The 18,372-nt window shown below is 36.4% G+C and overlaps 2 protein-coding genes across 2 annotated transcripts; one reads left to right on the top strand and one right to left on the bottom strand.

Moving 5' to 3' along the window:
- The first annotated feature begins 2,963 nt into the window (after positions 1-2,963).
- On the top strand, positions 2,964-11,675 carry PJVK (pejvakin). Its single transcript, XM_050900378.1, has 6 exons — positions 2,964-3,174; positions 5,356-5,551; positions 7,101-7,242; positions 7,965-8,082; positions 9,898-10,002; positions 11,374-11,675. Exons 1-6 carry the CDS (start codon positions 2,964-2,966, stop codon positions 11,673-11,675), a joined length of 1,074 nt encoding a protein of 357 aa, XP_050756335.1.
- Positions 11,676-13,368: 1,693 nt separating this feature from the next.
- On the bottom strand, positions 13,369-18,355 carry FKBP7 (FKBP prolyl isomerase 7). Its single transcript, XM_050900096.1, has 4 exons — positions 18,147-18,355; positions 16,389-16,540; positions 14,014-14,147; positions 13,369-13,727 (listed from the first exon to the last, which is right to left on the bottom strand). The coding sequence occupies exons 1-4, from the start codon at positions 18,353-18,355 to the stop codon at positions 13,566-13,568; spliced, it is 657 nt and encodes a 218-aa protein (XP_050756053.1). The 3' UTR covers positions 13,369-13,565.
- Positions 18,356-18,372: the final 17 nt, after the last annotated feature.

The raw sequence follows: 18,372 nt of genomic DNA, 5'->3' as shown, positions 1-18,372 counted from the left end.
ATGTTGAGGCTTGTGATGTCCTTAGGCAAACTTACAGACACCTTCAGTCTGCCGGGGAAGGACAACTCAAACAGCAGCAAAAGAGAACATGGTAGTTAGGAGCAGAGCGCAGAGTTAAGCTAGAGTTATAGGGACAGGAAAATCAATTAAAAAAACCATAAAAGTAGAGCATTATATCTTTACATCACTTCATATTTTTTCTTGCACAGAATTTCAGCTTCCAACTATAGATGAACCTGCTCTGCAGATGAATCAGCAAATGAGGCTTCTGACAGCAAGAGTCTTGATTTATTTATTTATTTACAAGGGTCAGAGGCTATATAATTAGAGAGAAAAGGGGTAACACAAAGAAAGCATGTTCTCATGATCGAGAAAATGGGGAAACTGGAGGGATAATTTTGTCTCTGACACCAATGAGTTTGTATATGATTCAGGGGGGCTCACTTAACAACAAAGGTCATCATGGACACTAGGCAATCTGTGTGGGGGATTTTTTTGTCATATTTTTTCATTTGTTTTTTAAAAAGGTGCCTGGGTCATGGTGAGGGTTCAGGTCTGACCTCGTTCCAGTAATGTATAAAGGCGGGCTAAGATCGGGCCTGAAAAGTCCTTTTGTTCTGCTATGAAGGATCCTGCGTAGTGAGGGCAGATGGGATGCCTTGTCACTATTGTTGTGGCTCTGTGCTAAGGGGTACGGAAGGTTACAGCCCTGGCACTCCCCAGAGGTAGCCTTGAACCCGCATATGAGCAAGGATTTTCATCTGCACAACTTGGTGAGACAAGGCAAGATTTTTTTATTCAGGTGCTGACTCAGGCATAACCTATGCACAGCATGTTTTTCATTTATTGGTTGCCCAAAATGAGAGAGCGCCAGAGCTGCAGAAATGCTGAAAGTTCGTAAGTACACTCGTGTGCCAAGTACCAAAGTGCCCAGTACTGGAGGGGTGGGGGAAATATCTTAGGTTTCTTCACTTGGATGCGCAAAATTAGTGAATGTTTTCTGAACGTGGCAATGTTAATGTAGTTGCACTCCTGTTCTCTGACTTGTGGCACGAGGATGACACAAACAGCTGCTGCAGCATTTATGGTGGATTACAGGGTGTTAGAGTAACAGGAGTACCACGTAAACATCAAATGAAACTATTCATTATCAAAATTAGTGCTAGGATCAGACTGAGTATGATCTATGACCACATACTAAGCAAGAGAAATACAAATACATGTTGAATAAACAGTGCCACCTGAGCTTAATTACCTGTAGAAAAAAATAGTATCCTGTCAAACAGTTATAAGACATATACAGGATAAATCTAAATCAAGACTGAATGGGCAATTTTAATTTAAGAATTTCCCTAGCTTTTCCTTCCCTTTAAAACCTTTTAAGTTCTGTTAATGTGTTTTGATTGAGTAAATATGTACAGGGGGTTTTTTTGTTAGGACAGCGTAATATGAATTACAGTCAGACTAATTTGCAGCATTTCACATGATTTTAGTCAAAGTCTATATATATAACCAGCTTCGATTTTTCAGCACCCTCTAGAGTAAGCAGAAAGCTCTGGCAGCCTTTCCTTTCATCTTAGATAGCTGAGGTACTATACTCCTCTTTTTGCCTTTTTATTGGACTTCCTGATACTCTGAATGTTTAAAAATAGTTATGGAAGTATTGGAAAGAACTAAATTGAAACATGTTAAGTTATTAAATAAGTGATCATATTATAAAAACAGTCCTTAAAATGCTCTCACGTGAAAACTCTCCTTCAGAAAAAAAGCCAACCAAACAAAAGTTTTTACCTGGCAACCAGGGATAATATTCATATTAAAGTGTAGCTTTACAAGCCTGTGGCTGATGTTTTACCTACTGTAACTGCAAAAGGAGTCTCTGGAAGATGTGCTACAATGTTTAGCAGTTTTATGCCCACCACTCTTGCAAGAAAATCAAGTCATCGTTCACATGAGGATGGGTTGGCCCCTGCTGCCTCCCTCACAGATCCTCCACGGGGCTGTCTACTGACTCTCTTCTTTCCCTTGTACAATTTTATATCTTTTTACACTGGTGCTTTCCCTCTTGGATCCTTGAGCTGCTCCTTAATCCTATATCAGTAATCTCACTTCTGTCTGCAATTTTACTTCTATTATTTTTCATCATTCTCACAATTCAGCAAATTTCTCAGTAGTCTGAGCCAAATACATGCAGCTGGCCTGTCTCAAAACTAGCCCTTGGGTCACAGACAGCTGAGTCCATAGGAGAAGAATAACATATAATGAAAGCCCACCACTGTTTCCCCCCTGCCCCCAGCCATCTCTAATCTTACGCTTCAGCCCAGGTGTTTCCAAAGACCTCCACACCACTTACTCCCCAGCTGCGCTTTCACAGGTAGGTTATGCAACCCCTGTTGAAAGGCAATACTGTCTCAGCAGACCTGCCAGCTTTCACGAATGTGTAATTCAGGCGGTCTCCCGGAGTGCATCTGGGCTGCTTTGTTGGTTGTTGGTAAAACACTAGAATTCGGCTGCAGCAAGGACCCAATAAACAGTAATACATCAATAACTCCTAACGGGAAGCTAAGGGTTGCAGAAGTTACTGTCTTCTGTTTCTAAGATTGTAAATTTTGTTTTCAAACAGTAGCATTAAACTGTCAAGGAAAGGGCAACCATTTCCCTATCAGTTTACACTGGTAATTCATTATTCATCATACAGAATTAGAGAGCGTAACTGAAGGTCTTTGAGAGAAGTTTCAAGCAATACGCCATAGAACCTTGGTAGCTAAGATGCTGTTGATTCTTTCCAAGCAAAATATAACTCGATATAAAAAACCACTTTGACAGCTTTTTTTTTAAAAAAAAAAACAAAACATGTTAATTTGTTTGAAAGAACATTGTAAAAAGATTTGAACATGGGCTTGGCGTCTGGAAATTACACTTGATACAGAGCTTTTTATTATTATCATTACTAATGTCATAATATGTTTGCTGCTGCAACCAAAAACTTTGTTAAACAGGTTGGTGACGGAGGAAGACTAGTTCCAGTGCCCAGTCTCAGTGAAGCTGATAAATACCAACCTCTGAGCCTTGTGATTAAGAAAAGAAAATGTTTGCTTTCAAAAAAATCTAAATTTGCTTCAACACCTTTCACATTAAAAGACATTCTTCAAGGGGAGAAAGAAATTTCTGCAGGTAAGATTTCTAGCTTTCCTCAAAGTGGAAAAATGCATGTTTTCTAGTAAATACAGAACAGTAGACATAGTTTAAACTGTGCAGGTAGTATGATGGTTCTTTAGTACATGGGTAATAAAATTTGTTTTGCTTAGTCATATACTAAATATTTAAGAAAATAGTACAAATCAAACTGGTTAAAAAAAAAGAAAAAAGGACTTTCTGGAAAAAGAGTAAAAAAAAAAGGTCAATTATACTAAAAAACCTTGATATTTTTTGAACTAATATGAAACATTCAGTTAAGCCTTGTATTTTTTCACAAACTGCAACAGACTCCTGATAGATGTATGGAGGTATGCTGATTAATTGCTACTTAAAATTTGTTTTTAATGTTCGCCTTTCTCTGTATACTCACTTTTAAGTATGTAAGAATGGCCTCAGTTCTGCAGCTGTTCCATGCTAGTAATCCCTGGTGTTGAACCGGGCTCTGCACAGGCAGAAGCATTTGACAGCAGCTATCTGACTGAAGTAATTGGATTTCCATAAGATTTTTTTCCATGTTTGTAATCCTTTTTGTGTATTTAAAGAGCTTAACTGTTTTTAAATTGCCTTTGCTATGCGATATCAGAAATTTTTGAGGAGATTCTATGAGAATTAAGAGGTGCAAAACTGAACTATACTGCCTATATTTTCCCCTACCTTCCTTTGAAAAGTCTGTGTAATTCTTGTCTACATGCTATGTTTTCCTAAAACAGTTTCATTTCCTTATTTTCTTTTGAAAAAAAGGTCCATTTTGACAAAAGTGTTGATCACATTAATTGCACAACAATTGCATTAATTAAAAACTCTACTAAGACAAACCAGTATGAGCACAAGGAGACAGAAATACCGATTGACCCCGCAAAGGAGTGATTCCAGGATACAAGCATGATGAAAAAAATTGGAATCCCACTAATCCTACTAGTCTTACATTCAGGACAAGTCAGCTGGCTTGTCCTGAATGAAAAAAAATTGAAAAATCTCATTAAAAAGTCTTGCAAAACCTTATTAGTCTTTTCTGTAACCATTAGATGTCATGTGCAGAAAGTATTGTACTTTAATGTAAGCAAAGAACTGTGTAATTTAATTTCCTTTTTTATGTGACAAATACAAGCATTTGCAATCTTTTTGGAATTATGGAAAATACATGAACTTTTTTTTTTTCAGTTAAAAATAAAGACAAACAGGATTCATACTAGGTCACTTCATAATGTCAGTTCATCCTAAAAGCTTCAAAGGTTTAAAAAAAAAAAAAAAAAAAGGAGTAAAACCCAGATTCTCAAATGTATTTGGATGCCTAATCCCTGTGTTCTACCTGCTCTATTCATTTTAATTTGGCAATCAATGCATTCTAATATTTTTCTGTTAATGTAACGGAAATGTATTTAAGGTTACAAAGAAAGCATTATAGAAATGCTTTGGCACCTACCCTTTGATTGTACAATAAATTGATGCAAACTTTCAAGTAAGTTAGAATTAATCTGTTGTTTTCCTTCAAAATAAACTGACATAGTCCCTGGAATCATCAGGCATACGTGGAAAGTGTGGCAAGTCTTTCTAATTGTGACATGTCAGGTAAAAGGCAAAGTTAATGTTACTGGCACACCCATGTCTCATTCACGTACTGCAAAAATGAAGAAATGTTAGGTTTATTCGTACTGCATCTAGACAAAATTCAGAATTCACTAATCTTATTTTACACACAGTGGCTTTCATTTTGTTCCTAGTTTTAATATTGTGTGTGGCCTCCACTAAGACATTTTGTGTTTCAGAGCCTCTGTCATTAAACCCAGAACGCACTACATGTCTAGTTTATACAAGTACCAACAGCGTACTTACAGGTAAAAGTACTTTAGGAGAATAATGATAAGCACAGAAATGTAGAAATAGCCCTAATCACCATTTCATGCCCAGGACATATCACAGGCAGGAGCATGGGCACAACTCTGCCAGAGAGAGGCACAGAAATCCCTCAGAGCCCTATGGGCTCTCTTTCCATTAGTCATCAGTAGTAACACCGATAAATAAGTGCTCAATGTAGCTCTGAATTTCACATCGAAATGGTTAAGCACAGTAGGAACAGTACCATTTATTCTCTTCTTGCTGTGTAAAAATACTGCGTTCAGACTTTTCATCACACAATGGTTATCTTCTTTTACTCAGGTGTCTCGTCTTACCAGTTGCTCAACTATGAAGACAAATCAGATGTTTCGCTTAATGGTAGAAGAGGAAATCAGATAATGAATGATGTTGGTTTTGATGTTGCTGGATCAGATTCTGTTGCCTTTAAAGCTTCATTTGGCATAGTGACCAAACATGAGGTTGAAGTACCAACATTACTTAAAGAACTTACTACAAGGTTATATTATGTATTTTGTTTTCTGGTTCCATAATTATATTTCATACAGTTAGGTTGAACCTCTGAAATGGTTGTTTTGATTATTTTTAGCCAATCAATAGCAGTTACCATCTGATATTTTCCAAGAGTCTCAGGCTGGATCACTGGGATTAGACACATGACCTTCTGTGTAACACAAACTGTAGAATTTTTCTGAATTAATTCCTGTTTGAATTACAGTGCATCTTTCAGGAAAAAAAAAAATAAATCCAGAGAGGAACAGTCCATCCAAGGACTTAATGTTATTCCATACTGCTGAAAATTTGAAATTTCCTTTGAGTGACTTTACCCAACTTCAGGTTTCAGAAATAGGATTTCTTTGCCTTTGTCTGATGAATTAGAGAGCCATACGTGTTATTGCCAATGTAGGTACTTCAAGGTTTTATGAAGTTATTACACAGCCTTTTCTTTGAAAAGCAAAGTAGGTTTATCTACTTGAATTTTTCATAACCTTCTGTGGCTCTTCTCTAAATGTAGTCTCCATTTTTCCAACATCCTTGTTGAGCTGTGGACACTGAAACCGAACTTGGTGTTCCTGTAGTGCTAGCACAAATGTCAAACACATAGAAATATGATGCAACTAATTCTAGGTGTAATTCTCTAGTTTATTTTTCAAAGAATATCCCTTGGCCACAATGTCATCCTAGTGAATCCCAGTGTTGCATCCCAGTAAATTATTTACTATGCATGATGTGACATTTAGTATTTTCAAATATATATTGTTTCCTTGTAGTTATTTACCAAGCAGCACATGTCATTTTGTATCTGTAACCTCTCTTGTCCTGTACCTACCTTTTCCAGGTTTATTTGTAACCTCCAAACATTATCATTAATAATTGGGGGTGGGGGAAGAGGTCCTAGTCTCCTGATAAAAATATTCTGTGTTCTAGGACTAAGAGCCAATGCCTGTAGAAATTCTCCTACAAACACTTGTTTCATGATTGTTCCATGTTTATAAGTGATATAGGTTTTTTCAGTTATAATTGACACATATCAGTTAACCAGTTTTTAATCCATTGAGTATATGCCAGCTTGTATAGGCATCATTTAGGCTTCTAACGAAAACATTGAATCATCATAAGCTTTATAGAAGTCCAAAGGTAGAGCATTACAGCTATTGCTTTTACTATCTATTTTCCATAAATTCTTACTGACTGACATTCATTATATCCCTTTAAAAATAATTGTTATTAATTAGAGTGTGTTGACAGTTCCTTACTGTCACTAAGAACAGTGTCAGATGGACAGACTTGGAATTTTCCAGGATGTCCCACATATCCTCTCTAACATTTGTACGTTACTGGCTTTCCTTGAATTTTTTAGTGCTTCTGTTCCCAAACACTGAAAATCAATATTAAGTTTCCAGAGACCTCTTCAGTCAGTTGTTTTACTGCTATGAGACAGAAGTTATGGTGATTTATTTACTGATTTAAAGTTACTAATTCTATTAGCTGCTTTGTAAATTGCTAATAATCTCTGAATTTCCTTCCTGCCTCCCTCTTGATTTTAGAAAAATAAACTTTGATCATTGTCTAGTCCATCAATCAAGAAAAAGTAGGATGGAAATTTTGTGCGTGGTCATGGAAAGTATTAGAACTACAAGGCAGTGCTCATTAACTGTCCATACTGGAATGCGTGGAGAGACAATGAGGGTAAATATGTTTGACAAAGTTCTGTAACTTAACTGAACAAACATAAAAGGCTCATTTTTATAAATTTTATGGTTGGATTTAATTGCATTTTTACTGATGTAAGCTCAGAAAAAATCTGAAGTAAATCAGTATTATTGCACTGATGTAAACCAAATTAAAAGTTGGTCGTTTGTTAGTATTGCTTATGTGACTGAGGAATGGGAAATGCATGAAAGGATGGCTAGACAATGAGCCATTGCTTTGGGTGAAGCCTCAGCAAAAATGTGGAATTTACTTCTTAGTTTGAATCTCCAATAAATGTATAACTTATCTTTCATTATAATAATCATCTTCTATAACACATTGGAACTTCAGGTTGTTACTATTTCAAGCGTTGGCATCTTACTCCCTGTCTTATGTTCTTCCTCCCTCTCCCTCTCCCTCTTCAGTGTGTTTGAATAATTGAACCTACAAATCTTCTGAGGTTTGCCCATTACTAGTACTTATAAATCATTCACATAATTTTCAATGAGTGATGAGAGTTAAGTTACTATCTCTGTATCAAAGTTTATTAAAATGCAAAGTTGTTGATAGAAAATTCTTTAGTTGTGAAATTTGATCTTCAATTGCAAAGCTTCCTCCTGACATTATAATTCTCAATATATACAGTTAAGATATTATTTTGTTTATTTTTTCATTTCAATTTGTAACTTCTTTTCTTTTGATGCTTTTCTAAATTATAGTTTCACATTATTGAAGATCAGAATTATAAAGGGCGGGACAAAGCCATTGTTTTTCCTGCGCATACAACTATTGCTTTTAGCGTATTTGAACTTTATATTCATTTGGATGGTAATTTTGGTAAGTGATGTGAATTACTGTCATTACTGCTATTATTTATAACGATCTGAGTTTTTAAAACAGCTTTCTTGCTCTTGATATACATAAGCCCCGATTCCATACAATGGTATGCTTTAATTTTATGCACGTAAGTAGTCTGGCTTTCTAAGGGAAACAATTCTTGAAAAGATAAACAAGGCAGGTGCTAGAAAATAGTCTGTCATGGAAACATTTTTTAAAAGTTAAGTATGATTTTGTAATTTTTTTTAAGTCCTGCAGTTGCATGGAACAAAAAAATCACTTCCTTTTATTTCTAGCCTGTAAGGAACAGGCTTCTGAGACCATCTGATCAGTTTTGCATAAAATAGGCAAGTAAAAAGACCCAAGTAAAGAAGAAAGTGTGCAGAACTTCTAAACTAAGCTAACATATTTTCTGTTGGGGCTTTAATTTCAGTCTGATACATCATTACCACATATGGATATCTGAACATATTTAGGAAGAAATAATCTCAATTACTGGAAACTAATAAAAAAAAAATTGCATAGCTCCTGTAAGTTTTTTTTCCTTTTGGGGAAAGGATAGCGCTTATGTATTTACATTATTTGCACTAATTCAAGTGTAGCCTATAACATCATCAGTGTTATCAACTTTGTAATAAACCAGAAAGTCAATTTAGGATTTGGTCTAGTACTTGATAATATCAAATGCAAAACTCCCCACCGACTAGAGCAATGTTAGATAAAGTTTTAACCACCAGATTCACATGTACTTAAATACAAGAACCTCTGTGAAAGTCACTCAACTGTTTCAGGAATTGCTTGACTCTCTGTAACATTGCGGCTTTCTGTAAATAGCAAGATAAAAGACCTGGTTGTGGAAGTACTCTCCCTCTCTGCAGATCTGTACAGCACTGTGTTTTAAAAGCTGCAAATAGCTCCGTACCCTTTGGCACACACAGTATAGGACTTCCATGACAGATACTCTGCATTGTAAAGCACCTTTTTACTGAACTGTGAGATACCTTTACCCTTCTGTAAAAACTTTAAATACACTCCAAACCAGGCATAATTACTGGATTAAAAGTAAAAGAGATAATACAGTATGGTAGTTCTTTGTATTCACTTCCATAATGCTCAACATTAATTTCAGTTTTGGAAGTGGTTTAATTTTATTTTACCTTAATGCAATGGTAGGTACATGCATAGTGTTTTTCCTAAAGTCATTATCAGTGAAATAATCAATGAAGCTGATATTTGCATTTGCATAATTAAAACGAATTCTCAATTGAGAAAGTTTAAAACATGTTTTTTCAGTTCCTTGTAATTGATTGTGCCTATATTTAACTTTAAAGGTTTTCTTTCAAGTTATGGATAGAAACTTAGGTGATGCTTATTTTTATTTTAAAAGAAAGTTTTAGTAGTTGATTCGGTGTTGGAAGAGATGACTACAGAACTCACAGCCTTGCTTACTATTTTTCATTTTTAGTTTCAAATGAGATCATAGAAATGTTTCTCCTTCACAAGTGGGGCTTCCATTTATATGAAATTGACTGTCTTAGTCCCTTATCGTGGCCATAAATTGTGTATAAACCAAAACAAACTCTGACAATGTATGTTGAAAGCCACCAACATTTTAAAATTCCCATTAAATCTGTGTCACTTGATTCTGTGGGCTATTACTGTGTGCAGACTTGTATTAAAAAGTGGTACTAGCCATTAAAAACATTAGTAAAGCTGAATTTAATCACTGTCATAGATTAGAAAGCATATTAAACTCTGTTGTACAATTATTGCTCTTATTTTATTCTTCTAAAAACTTATTTTTAATTTTTACAGAACTCTGTGTGACTCCAATTTCAAAGGGAGGATTTGAAAAAGAGAAGTCTGGATCATCCTCACTGACCAAATTAAGGAGGTTAAAGAGTAATCTGTTTCATCGAAGTATGACTTTTGATATTTATATCCAAATGTCTTAGTTTATGCATGAAGAATGTATTTTTGTTTGTGTGCAAGAGAACATTTAAAGAAGAAAATTTTGATGGAAAATGTACCTCTTTTAATTTCTTGTGTATTGAAATGATTGTAAAGTTATTCGAATTTATATTTGAGAATCTGACTCTTTCACAAACAACACATTTATGGTATTGCTGTTCATTAAAACTCTAAAGATCTTAAAATAAAAATTTATGGCTGATGATAAACTGGTATGGAGTAATTATACAACTAACTTCAGTTAACATTAAGCCTATTTCATATGCTTGCCATTTACAGCTAGTGTTATGCAATACAAGTGATAATCTATAAATAATATTTCAGGGCAAACTCTTTAAGTTTAAATATCAAACAACATTAATTTAAATATTTGAATGTACTCTTTAGGCTGTATGTTCACATGGCAGGGACATGCCACCATAGTTCTCTTTTCGCATTCTGATACGAACACAACATCCAACAAAACTGAGCATCACTGTATGTAGTTGTATTTTCTTCAGAACAAGATCCTATACTTTTAACACTCCTTGGTCTAAGTATTTTGGAAATCTGCAAATCTGACTGTGAAGATAAATGTTGAGCAGTAAACACATCCTTCTAAAGGCTGCTCTGTATAGGTGTCCTTGCTCCATTGTATCTCGTTCTTGATCAAAGGGCTTTTATGGACCAAGCCTTCAGTGCTGCTCCAGCCCACACTAAGGGAATAAATCTTCAGTGGGTATGATACATCTCAGTAGCTGTAGCTGCCTAAAAGTTTGTCGTCCAATCTAAACTAATCAATCCCTGAAAAGAGAGGAAAAAGGTAGGTAGTTCCAAAAGTGATTTCTTCCTGGGGTGTTCGGATGCTCAGAAATCTGCTAGGATGTCAACATGGAGTCCTCCAAATTTTCTAAACCTTTTAAGTATTGGCAGGGTTTTTTTTTAAATACTAGGAAAAAAAGTGAATTTACAATTTTTAGAGAATAAACCTAGAAATGCAGAAATAAAAATGGTTGAACAGGAAAGTATGCAGCTGTGATTTGATTTGGCACCAATTTTTCAAAAGCTTGCCTCATGCCTATCTTTTAGGTGTATTTCTAAAAATATTACAATTATATAGGTCATATACAAAAAATTTCTGGCTTTTGTCAGTGTCTTTTGCGAAATTAAAGAAAAGTTTTCATCACACAGGGCTTTTGATAGGAAGTAATCTACAACGTGGCGTGTTTAGAATGGTTTCATGAATCAGTTGTTATTTCCATAATTAGATTGACAGGTTGTTTTGTAAACAGTTCATAACGTAATGACAAATCATTGCTTTTTTTGTGCGTTCTTTTTCAGGTAAGAGAGTAGTGGATACCATTGCTAACTCTGATGCTTACTTGGAGGACCTTTTTACAGATTATTATGAAAAAGCTACGAGCATGACTGATCTCTCTACAAGCTATCTCAGAGAAGGGTCTCATATCCGAATTAACTTGCTTAATAACAACATCCCCAAAGGTCCCTGTGTCCTTTGTGGGATGGGAAGTTCTAAAAGGGAGACAGTCTACGGATGCCTAGAGTGCTCTTTTAATGGACAAAAGTATGTACGACTGCATGCTGTGCCCTGTTTTGACCTCTGGCATAAGAGAGTAAAGTAACTGAGCTAGGTAAGTGCCTGTTGTCGCAGACACGGGCATAACTGTGCCACAAAGTTTTCAGAATTAGTAAATATAACTCAAATTGCTGAAATGCAAAATAGTAAAGTGCAAAACATTTTATTACACTATTATCTTCAAATTATTTGCTCCACAGTCAATGACGTTTTACTTGAAAATGCCCTCGCGCATTCCCTGGCATTGCTTTTCTTCTTTCTAGAACCTTCTCCTTTCATTATCATGATGATGAAAAACGTACTTTTAAACTGAATTTTCATAATGTCAAAATATATGTTAGAACTTACTCTCAGTGGTTTACACAAACTTGTTGTTAAACCTCAAAATGTTGCGTTTATCTACACGGGCATCTGATGGTAAAATGAGAGTATTTATTAATAATTTAGTGTTCTCATGAATGTTTAATTGAAGTATCAGATTAAAGAACATGCTAAAACTTAGCTCAGTCTAATGTTTCATTTACAAAAGGGAACAACTAAAACTAGGGATAGGCGTTTCATATGAGGATGCCATTACCATATGTCAACAGTTTGTTTAGATTACTAAAAAGTACCAGCCAGTCCACCTTCTGCATTTGGATTTTAGGTCACAGCTGCTCTTGACTTTATGTGTTCGGAAAAAATTGCTTAGCGGAAAATGTTTTAGAAGCTTACAAAAATAACACAACTACATCCTTCCAACAAGACTTCAGGGGTGAAGATCTTTAACTGGTAGATTTCAACCACAGAAAATTAAGTCTGGTGAGAATATAAACACCAGAGGGCACTACAGAACTGTGTCCAATACTGAGATTGGGAGGGCTGTTAGTATACTGGTGAAGCTCTCCCCATGCTATCTTAAACCGGGAAAACAATTAAAAAATGTTTTTCTACCTTTTAGAATGATTTTAAGGATAACCCAGGTATGGAAGTTTTTTTACTTGTGCTGCCACTTTCACTGTGCGCATCTGATTATTACATGTTGAAATAAATACAGCCATTGCTTTTCACATGAGAAGAGTAAAGTATGTTACACAAGCATTATGATGACATTTGCATAAGCAGTTAACAAGCCTGCAGTACAGTCTATTAACTATTGCTGCTACTTTGCATTTTTCCAAAGCGAGGGAAACCAGAATGATGCCCAAATTACTTATGTTTGTATAGAGTATCTTCCGTCATCTTCCACCTCATCCAAGTAAATCATGATAGTGTAGATTTTGAACGTGGTGCTGCTGAATAAACTGGCTAACTTAGTAATTTTACTAAGTCAAAGTTTAAAAATCCACTTAAAATACTGCTTTTTCATCAACAGCAAATTTTTCATGTTAATATTACATCAAAGAGGTTATTTTAAGTTGCTTTAAAAACATTTGTGTTTTTATCTTGACATTCCATACCAGTGTTCATTTATTTTAAGGCCTTTTATAGTTAAATTTGCTGCAAACAGCAATTCCTCAAGAAGGTAGCCTAGGTGCCTGCAGAGCTTTAACAGAGTTATCTTCCTGGGATTCTGTTCCCCCTTTGATTTTACAGGGGATTGAGAAGTTATGTTTTAACTATGTCAATGGATACTGAAACCATTTTTGTGTGCTCGACAGAAATAATTATTTTCATCAGTATTTTACACAATGAGAAATACTACTGAGCAATACTGTAGATTAGGACATGATGCAGGAACAGGAACCACTAATAACAGATCATGGTGTTTTCCAATTTTATTTCTTTCTTTTGAAATATACAACACATTTTATTAGTTGAATGTTAAAAATAAGATTTTTACAGTCACCTTAAGAGATATAAAAAGATGCCACTATAAAAATACAAAAAATTCTGTGACAAAGTAGTATTATTTAAAATTCAGTGTCCAGAAAACAGCTGAAGATTTTTTAAGTACTTAGAGTTCATCATGCTGGTAGACATTGTACTCCTTTGCTGATATGAAACCATCTCCATCATGGTCATTCTTCTTAAATATATCAGCTAAGATTTCATCATGGACTGAGGGATGACGTTTTTTGCCATCCCTTGCAAATTCTTCTTTCAAATACTGGCTTATCTAAAAGAAAAGAAAAAAGTCCAACCATTGTAGCTTTTACGCCAGTAGTCAAGAGCTATCTTCAAGGACACTCGGGGTATATACGTAAGTTATTGTGACTCCAGTGCAGACACGTCTTAAGTTTGTTTCCCAGCAAGTCTGAGACATACTAATGTATTAATCAAAGCAAATTTCAACATTGCACAGTGTAGCTTGTACAAGCATACAGAAGCTTTACATGATGAACTGCAGCAGAAGCAGCTCACGTAAAGGTAACACTGATGCAACCATACCTACATCATATTACCTCAAGTTCAGAGAGTTTCTTGTCACTGTCCTTGTCTATTTGATTAAATGCTTCAACACTGCGAGGTCCCTTATTTACTGCATAAAGTTCAATCTCAAAGATCAATGTTGCATTGGGTGGAATCTTGCCCTGCACTATGAATAAAAGAAAAAGAAGCATTTAAGAAATCAGACACTATGGTCAGAGATCACACATATGATAAATTCACATGTAAAGCGTCTTTTTTTTTATTACAAAAGGCTGTGTTAATATTTAGATTAAACTCTGAATTTAAATATTATACAGCTAGACAGGAACATTGTTCAGATTGTGTTAGACAAATTATTTTGAGAGAGATGTGCAAACAATGTACTTCCCCGAAACAATTATATTGCTCGTATCAATTCGGGTACTTTTGAAAATTAACAGAAGTGTTTGTGTTATCATGAAAAACAAGTATTTCTAAAGTTCTCACTCTTTCACATACTGTCATATGATGGGGCTTATTGAGAGACTGATTCTAAGATGTATGCCTTTATTAAATATCTGCAATCTGATTTAAAAGATTACAGTAATAGACCAAAGCTCGTATGTATTTTCTGTCTGAAGAAACAAGCAGGCAATATCAGGTTTTACAACTTACTATGAATTATACCTATAGTTAAAGGACTTGATGTAAAATAGTATTTAAAATATACATCTCATTAGAAAGAAGCAATAGAATGTAAGTCATCTGATTCCCAAAAAAACCCAAACTACCAGAATATTTTGTCTGGTCTCTGAAGAAAAAAAACATGTTAGACTTCATTATTCCTGTGTCAAAGCATTTTCTGCTATCTGATGTAAAAACACCACTGCCTATAAACACAGGTCAATGTATCATGCATCTGGCAAAAAAAGGGAACTGAAGAGAGACGGTAACAAACCAATGAAGTCTAAAAGCGCCAAAAAAGCATCACAAAATCATGCAGTGTAAAATTAAAATGTAAACATGCAAGTTGCTTCTATTCAGAGCCAAAGCCAGTGAGCATGACATTGTAACCTCGGAATCTTGACAGAATTTTGAGCTTGTGCCTGTCCTTCATAAACTGAAGAAAAACTAAAGAATCTACTTTGTTTATAAACAGAAGGCAAACAAAACTATTATTCACACTACTCATCTAAAATATCCATAGTAAAAGTGACAGGTTTCAGAGTTCACAAGATTTTAATCTTACAAGCTTTAAAAATGTAGAAGTTTTTAATATATCTGAATATTAATCATGGTTTATATACTACTTATGAAAGAAAGATACAATACTAGAATTCAGTGCCAGAAGTTTACAAATATACATACCGACAAAGGAAAGATATGTAAAGATTTAGAAAGCCACATGCATCTTTTCTAATTCAAGATTAGGCAGGCATCTTCCCCAGCATGCAGGCATACGCTGAGACAGAGGACAGGTATGCTGTAGGAAAATAATACTTTCTTGAAGTGCTACCTAGAACGAACAGTTAACACTAGTATTAGAGTTAAAGAACATACTTTTATTTGTGTCAGTGTTTTTCCTTGTTGTTATGAGACTTACTTATTAAACATTATGCTCAAGGGGAAAAATTTATTTCTAGTAAACTTCACTGGCTACAATGGAACTGTACGAAAGACAAAACTGGTGCATGGAATTCTGACATAATATCACTACTAAATAATTACTATAGAGCAGGAGCTACCTTTTCACAGAAACTACTACACCCAAGTCAGAGCTGAATTTAAGTTATCTACAACTAGGAGTGCGAAAACACTGCATAAAACTCTGAGTGGAACTTTTTTTAAGTAGGCTGCACACTTAAGCATCATAAATTCAAATCAGAATTCATGCATTGTACTGTTGCAATTTTATGTAATGTGATGATATTGTACATTAACTGTGCCGAATGTAAGCAGTATTTTAAACAAATTATTTCTACTTAGATTAATTCTGTGGCATGCACTGGATTACATTCCATTTTGCTCAGAAGATGCAGAATGTCATTAAAAGGCTAAGCAGGTAGGAGTCAAATAATAGAAACTAAACATGAATAGAATATAATAGATTAAGACAAAAAATGCTGATATGAATCATGAAGATCTTCCTTTTGCTGTCAATTTTTCATCTTATGGCAATACTTAGAAAAACACGTCGGGTGCCATGTACTGAATTCTAATGCAAACTGCAAGGCCTGGGTGTGGGTCTATGATGAGGACTACTTAAACTGCATAGGAATGAGCAGGCTTAGGCTGCACAGCTGCAGTCATCACCTTCAGTGCCTCCAAAAATAATGGGAGCACCAATTATTAGTCATTTACAATATTGTATGCTTGAAAGGGTAAAACAGAGGAAAGACAAAGTTTAATATTAAAACTTCTTTTTTACCGTATCCTTGCTGTCCATATGCTAATGACGGAGGAATGATCACTTTCCGTTTTTCTCCAGGACACATATTCATCATAGCAATATCTAACCCTTTTATGACTTGTCCAACACCCAGAACGAACCATTTTGGATGACCTTCATTTTGCGTCCGACTATTAAAAAGAATTGTGAGTGGATAACAGTGTATTTAGTATTTTATTTTTTTAATATAAAAAAAGTAGCAGTCAGTAAAAACATACATTAGATTATTAGAACACAAGAATGTTTAGAGTGCAAGAATATAAAGTATCAACACTGTTTTTCTGCTGCATTTATAATTAAGGTCAAATCTTGAGATGTGTAAGTGGCAACCTCCTTTAGAAATCAAAAAACCAAGTAAAAAATCCTAACTTCTTACAAAAACATCTGATCTTCCTGATCATATACACTTCATGCCAGAAACAAGATGCCACCGCAGGAAGACTGTGAGAAGAGGAGCACTAGGAGAAATTCACTGCTAGAAAGCGAAAATGTCTTCAGCAGTTCACATCACTGTAGGATGGGATGGGACAGGGCATGCATGGGTGTGTTGGGGGAACCCGGCAATCTTGGCTACAGTACTGTGTGCTCACTCACCGCTCTGTTCAGTTTAGATACTCGGTGCTTGAGCCAGCTTCTGGTCATATGAGGTGTCCCCAGTATGGCAGCTACACTGAACGGCGACCGAGCAGCATGTAGCTCAAAAGTCAGAGAGCAACACTGTATGTGCCAAAATCAGTCACTTCAACAGGCAAAAAAATGCAAGTAAAAGGGTACTGTTAAATGTTGAATTATCCTCTATTGATTTTTTCTTAAATGATACAAGTGGGGGGAACGAATCAAGATTTTGTAATAAACTAGGCCACTGTCTGTAAGACCTGTCCAAATATGGGTAAGAAATGAGCCAGGTACCTGAAGGAAAGAAAAGACTCTTGTCCATAGTTCTGCACAGGTTGAGTCCTGCTTCACTAGTAGGATGCACCACCATTAAAAGCAAGGCACTGTAAAAATAAAGCTTTTGCACAATGGTTTCTGTGCAAAGCAAGCTAAACCAAGCTGAAACAGCCTGAAGACAGATGGATGGGACAAAGTGAAAAAGCAAAAGCCTGAATGCTAACGTTGGGGCAAAGAGGAAGGCAGCACAAATCGAGGAGGGAAGCAGCAGCAGGGAAGGGGCATAAAGACTGCAAACCACTAATGTAATGCGGCTGTCCTGCACAATGCCAACTATGTAGAAGTGCATGCTGTACTCAAGTTTCTGTCTAAAATAGCCAGTCTGCGTCCCTACCAGGAGCTCCTTCTCCAATCCCGAGTTTTTCTGCACAGATTACAGCACAGAACATGGCAGGTGATAACATGGTAGGGTTTTTTTCACCCTGCCAAAGTGGTTCTCATGTGAGGTGTGGGCTCTCGGCGACCATCCCAGTTGGTCCCCTTCACTGGCGATGGCCGCCAGTCTCAAGCGTGGTTTTGGTTTCCAGCTTACCTCAGCGCTGGTCCCTCTTGACCCTAGGTAAATCCTACATCCTTCAACACTCGGCTGAGGAAAAATAAAGGCTGAGATGGGGGGAAATTACTAATGCTAACGTGGTTAGCGTGGACCCCAAGCTGTGCCCACGCCTGGAGAGCAGCCGGGTAAGCGGGACCCGCTGCTCCTGGGGGCGGGCAGGCTGTGCCACGTACACCGCCGGCCTAGGGCCTATCTTCCCTTCCACCCTAGCCGGTGCCCTGGGGCCCCACCTGCAGTAAAACTTGGATCCGTCGCTGGCCAGGAAACCGTCGTAGTGCGCGTTCAGCAGATCCCCCTTCTTGCTCTTCGGGCTGCAGACCTCAGGAAGGTGCAGCACCTCTATTTTAACCTCCGCCGCCGCCGCCGCGCCGCCTTCGGCCTGCGCCGGGGCCGCCAGCAGGGCCAGCGGCAGGAGGAGCAGGGTCAGCCCACGGCCCATGTCGCTTCGCGTACGCC

This window comes from Gymnogyps californianus, chromosome 7 (assembly GCF_018139145.2).
Source record: "Gymnogyps californianus isolate 813 chromosome 7, ASM1813914v2, whole genome shotgun sequence".
Taxonomy (NCBI): domain Eukaryota; kingdom Metazoa; phylum Chordata; class Aves; order Accipitriformes; family Cathartidae; genus Gymnogyps; species Gymnogyps californianus.
Note: the sequence above shows the minus strand (reverse complement) of the source record. Positions and strands in the feature narration are given on the sequence as shown.

Excerpts from the sequence above, each read along its gene's own strand:
- PJVK (XM_050900378.1), top strand. The coding sequence starts at position 2,964 with ATGTTTGCTGCTGCAACCAAAAACTTTGTTAAACAGGTTGGTGACGGA. Across the intron at positions 7,243-7,964 it reads TGCGTGGAGAGACAATGAGG|TTTCACATTATTGAAGATCA; the intron begins GTAAATATGTTT and ends TCTAAATTATAG. Across the intron at positions 10,003-11,373 it reads GAGTAATCTGTTTCATCGAA|GTAAGAGAGTAGTGGATACC; the intron begins GTATGACTTTTG and ends GTTCTTTTTCAG.
- FKBP7 (XM_050900096.1), bottom strand. The coding sequence starts at position 18,355 with ATGGGCCGTGGGCTGACCCTGCTCCTCCTGCCGCTGGCCCTGCTGGCG. Across the intron at positions 16,541-18,146 it reads GGATCCAAGTTTTACTGCAG|TCGGACGCAAAATGAAGGTC; the intron begins GTGGGGCCCCAG and ends TCTTTTTAATAG. Across the intron at positions 14,148-16,388 it reads ATATGGACAGCAAGGATACG|TGCAGGGCAAGATTCCACCC; the intron begins GTAAAAAAGAAG and ends TTTTATTCATAG.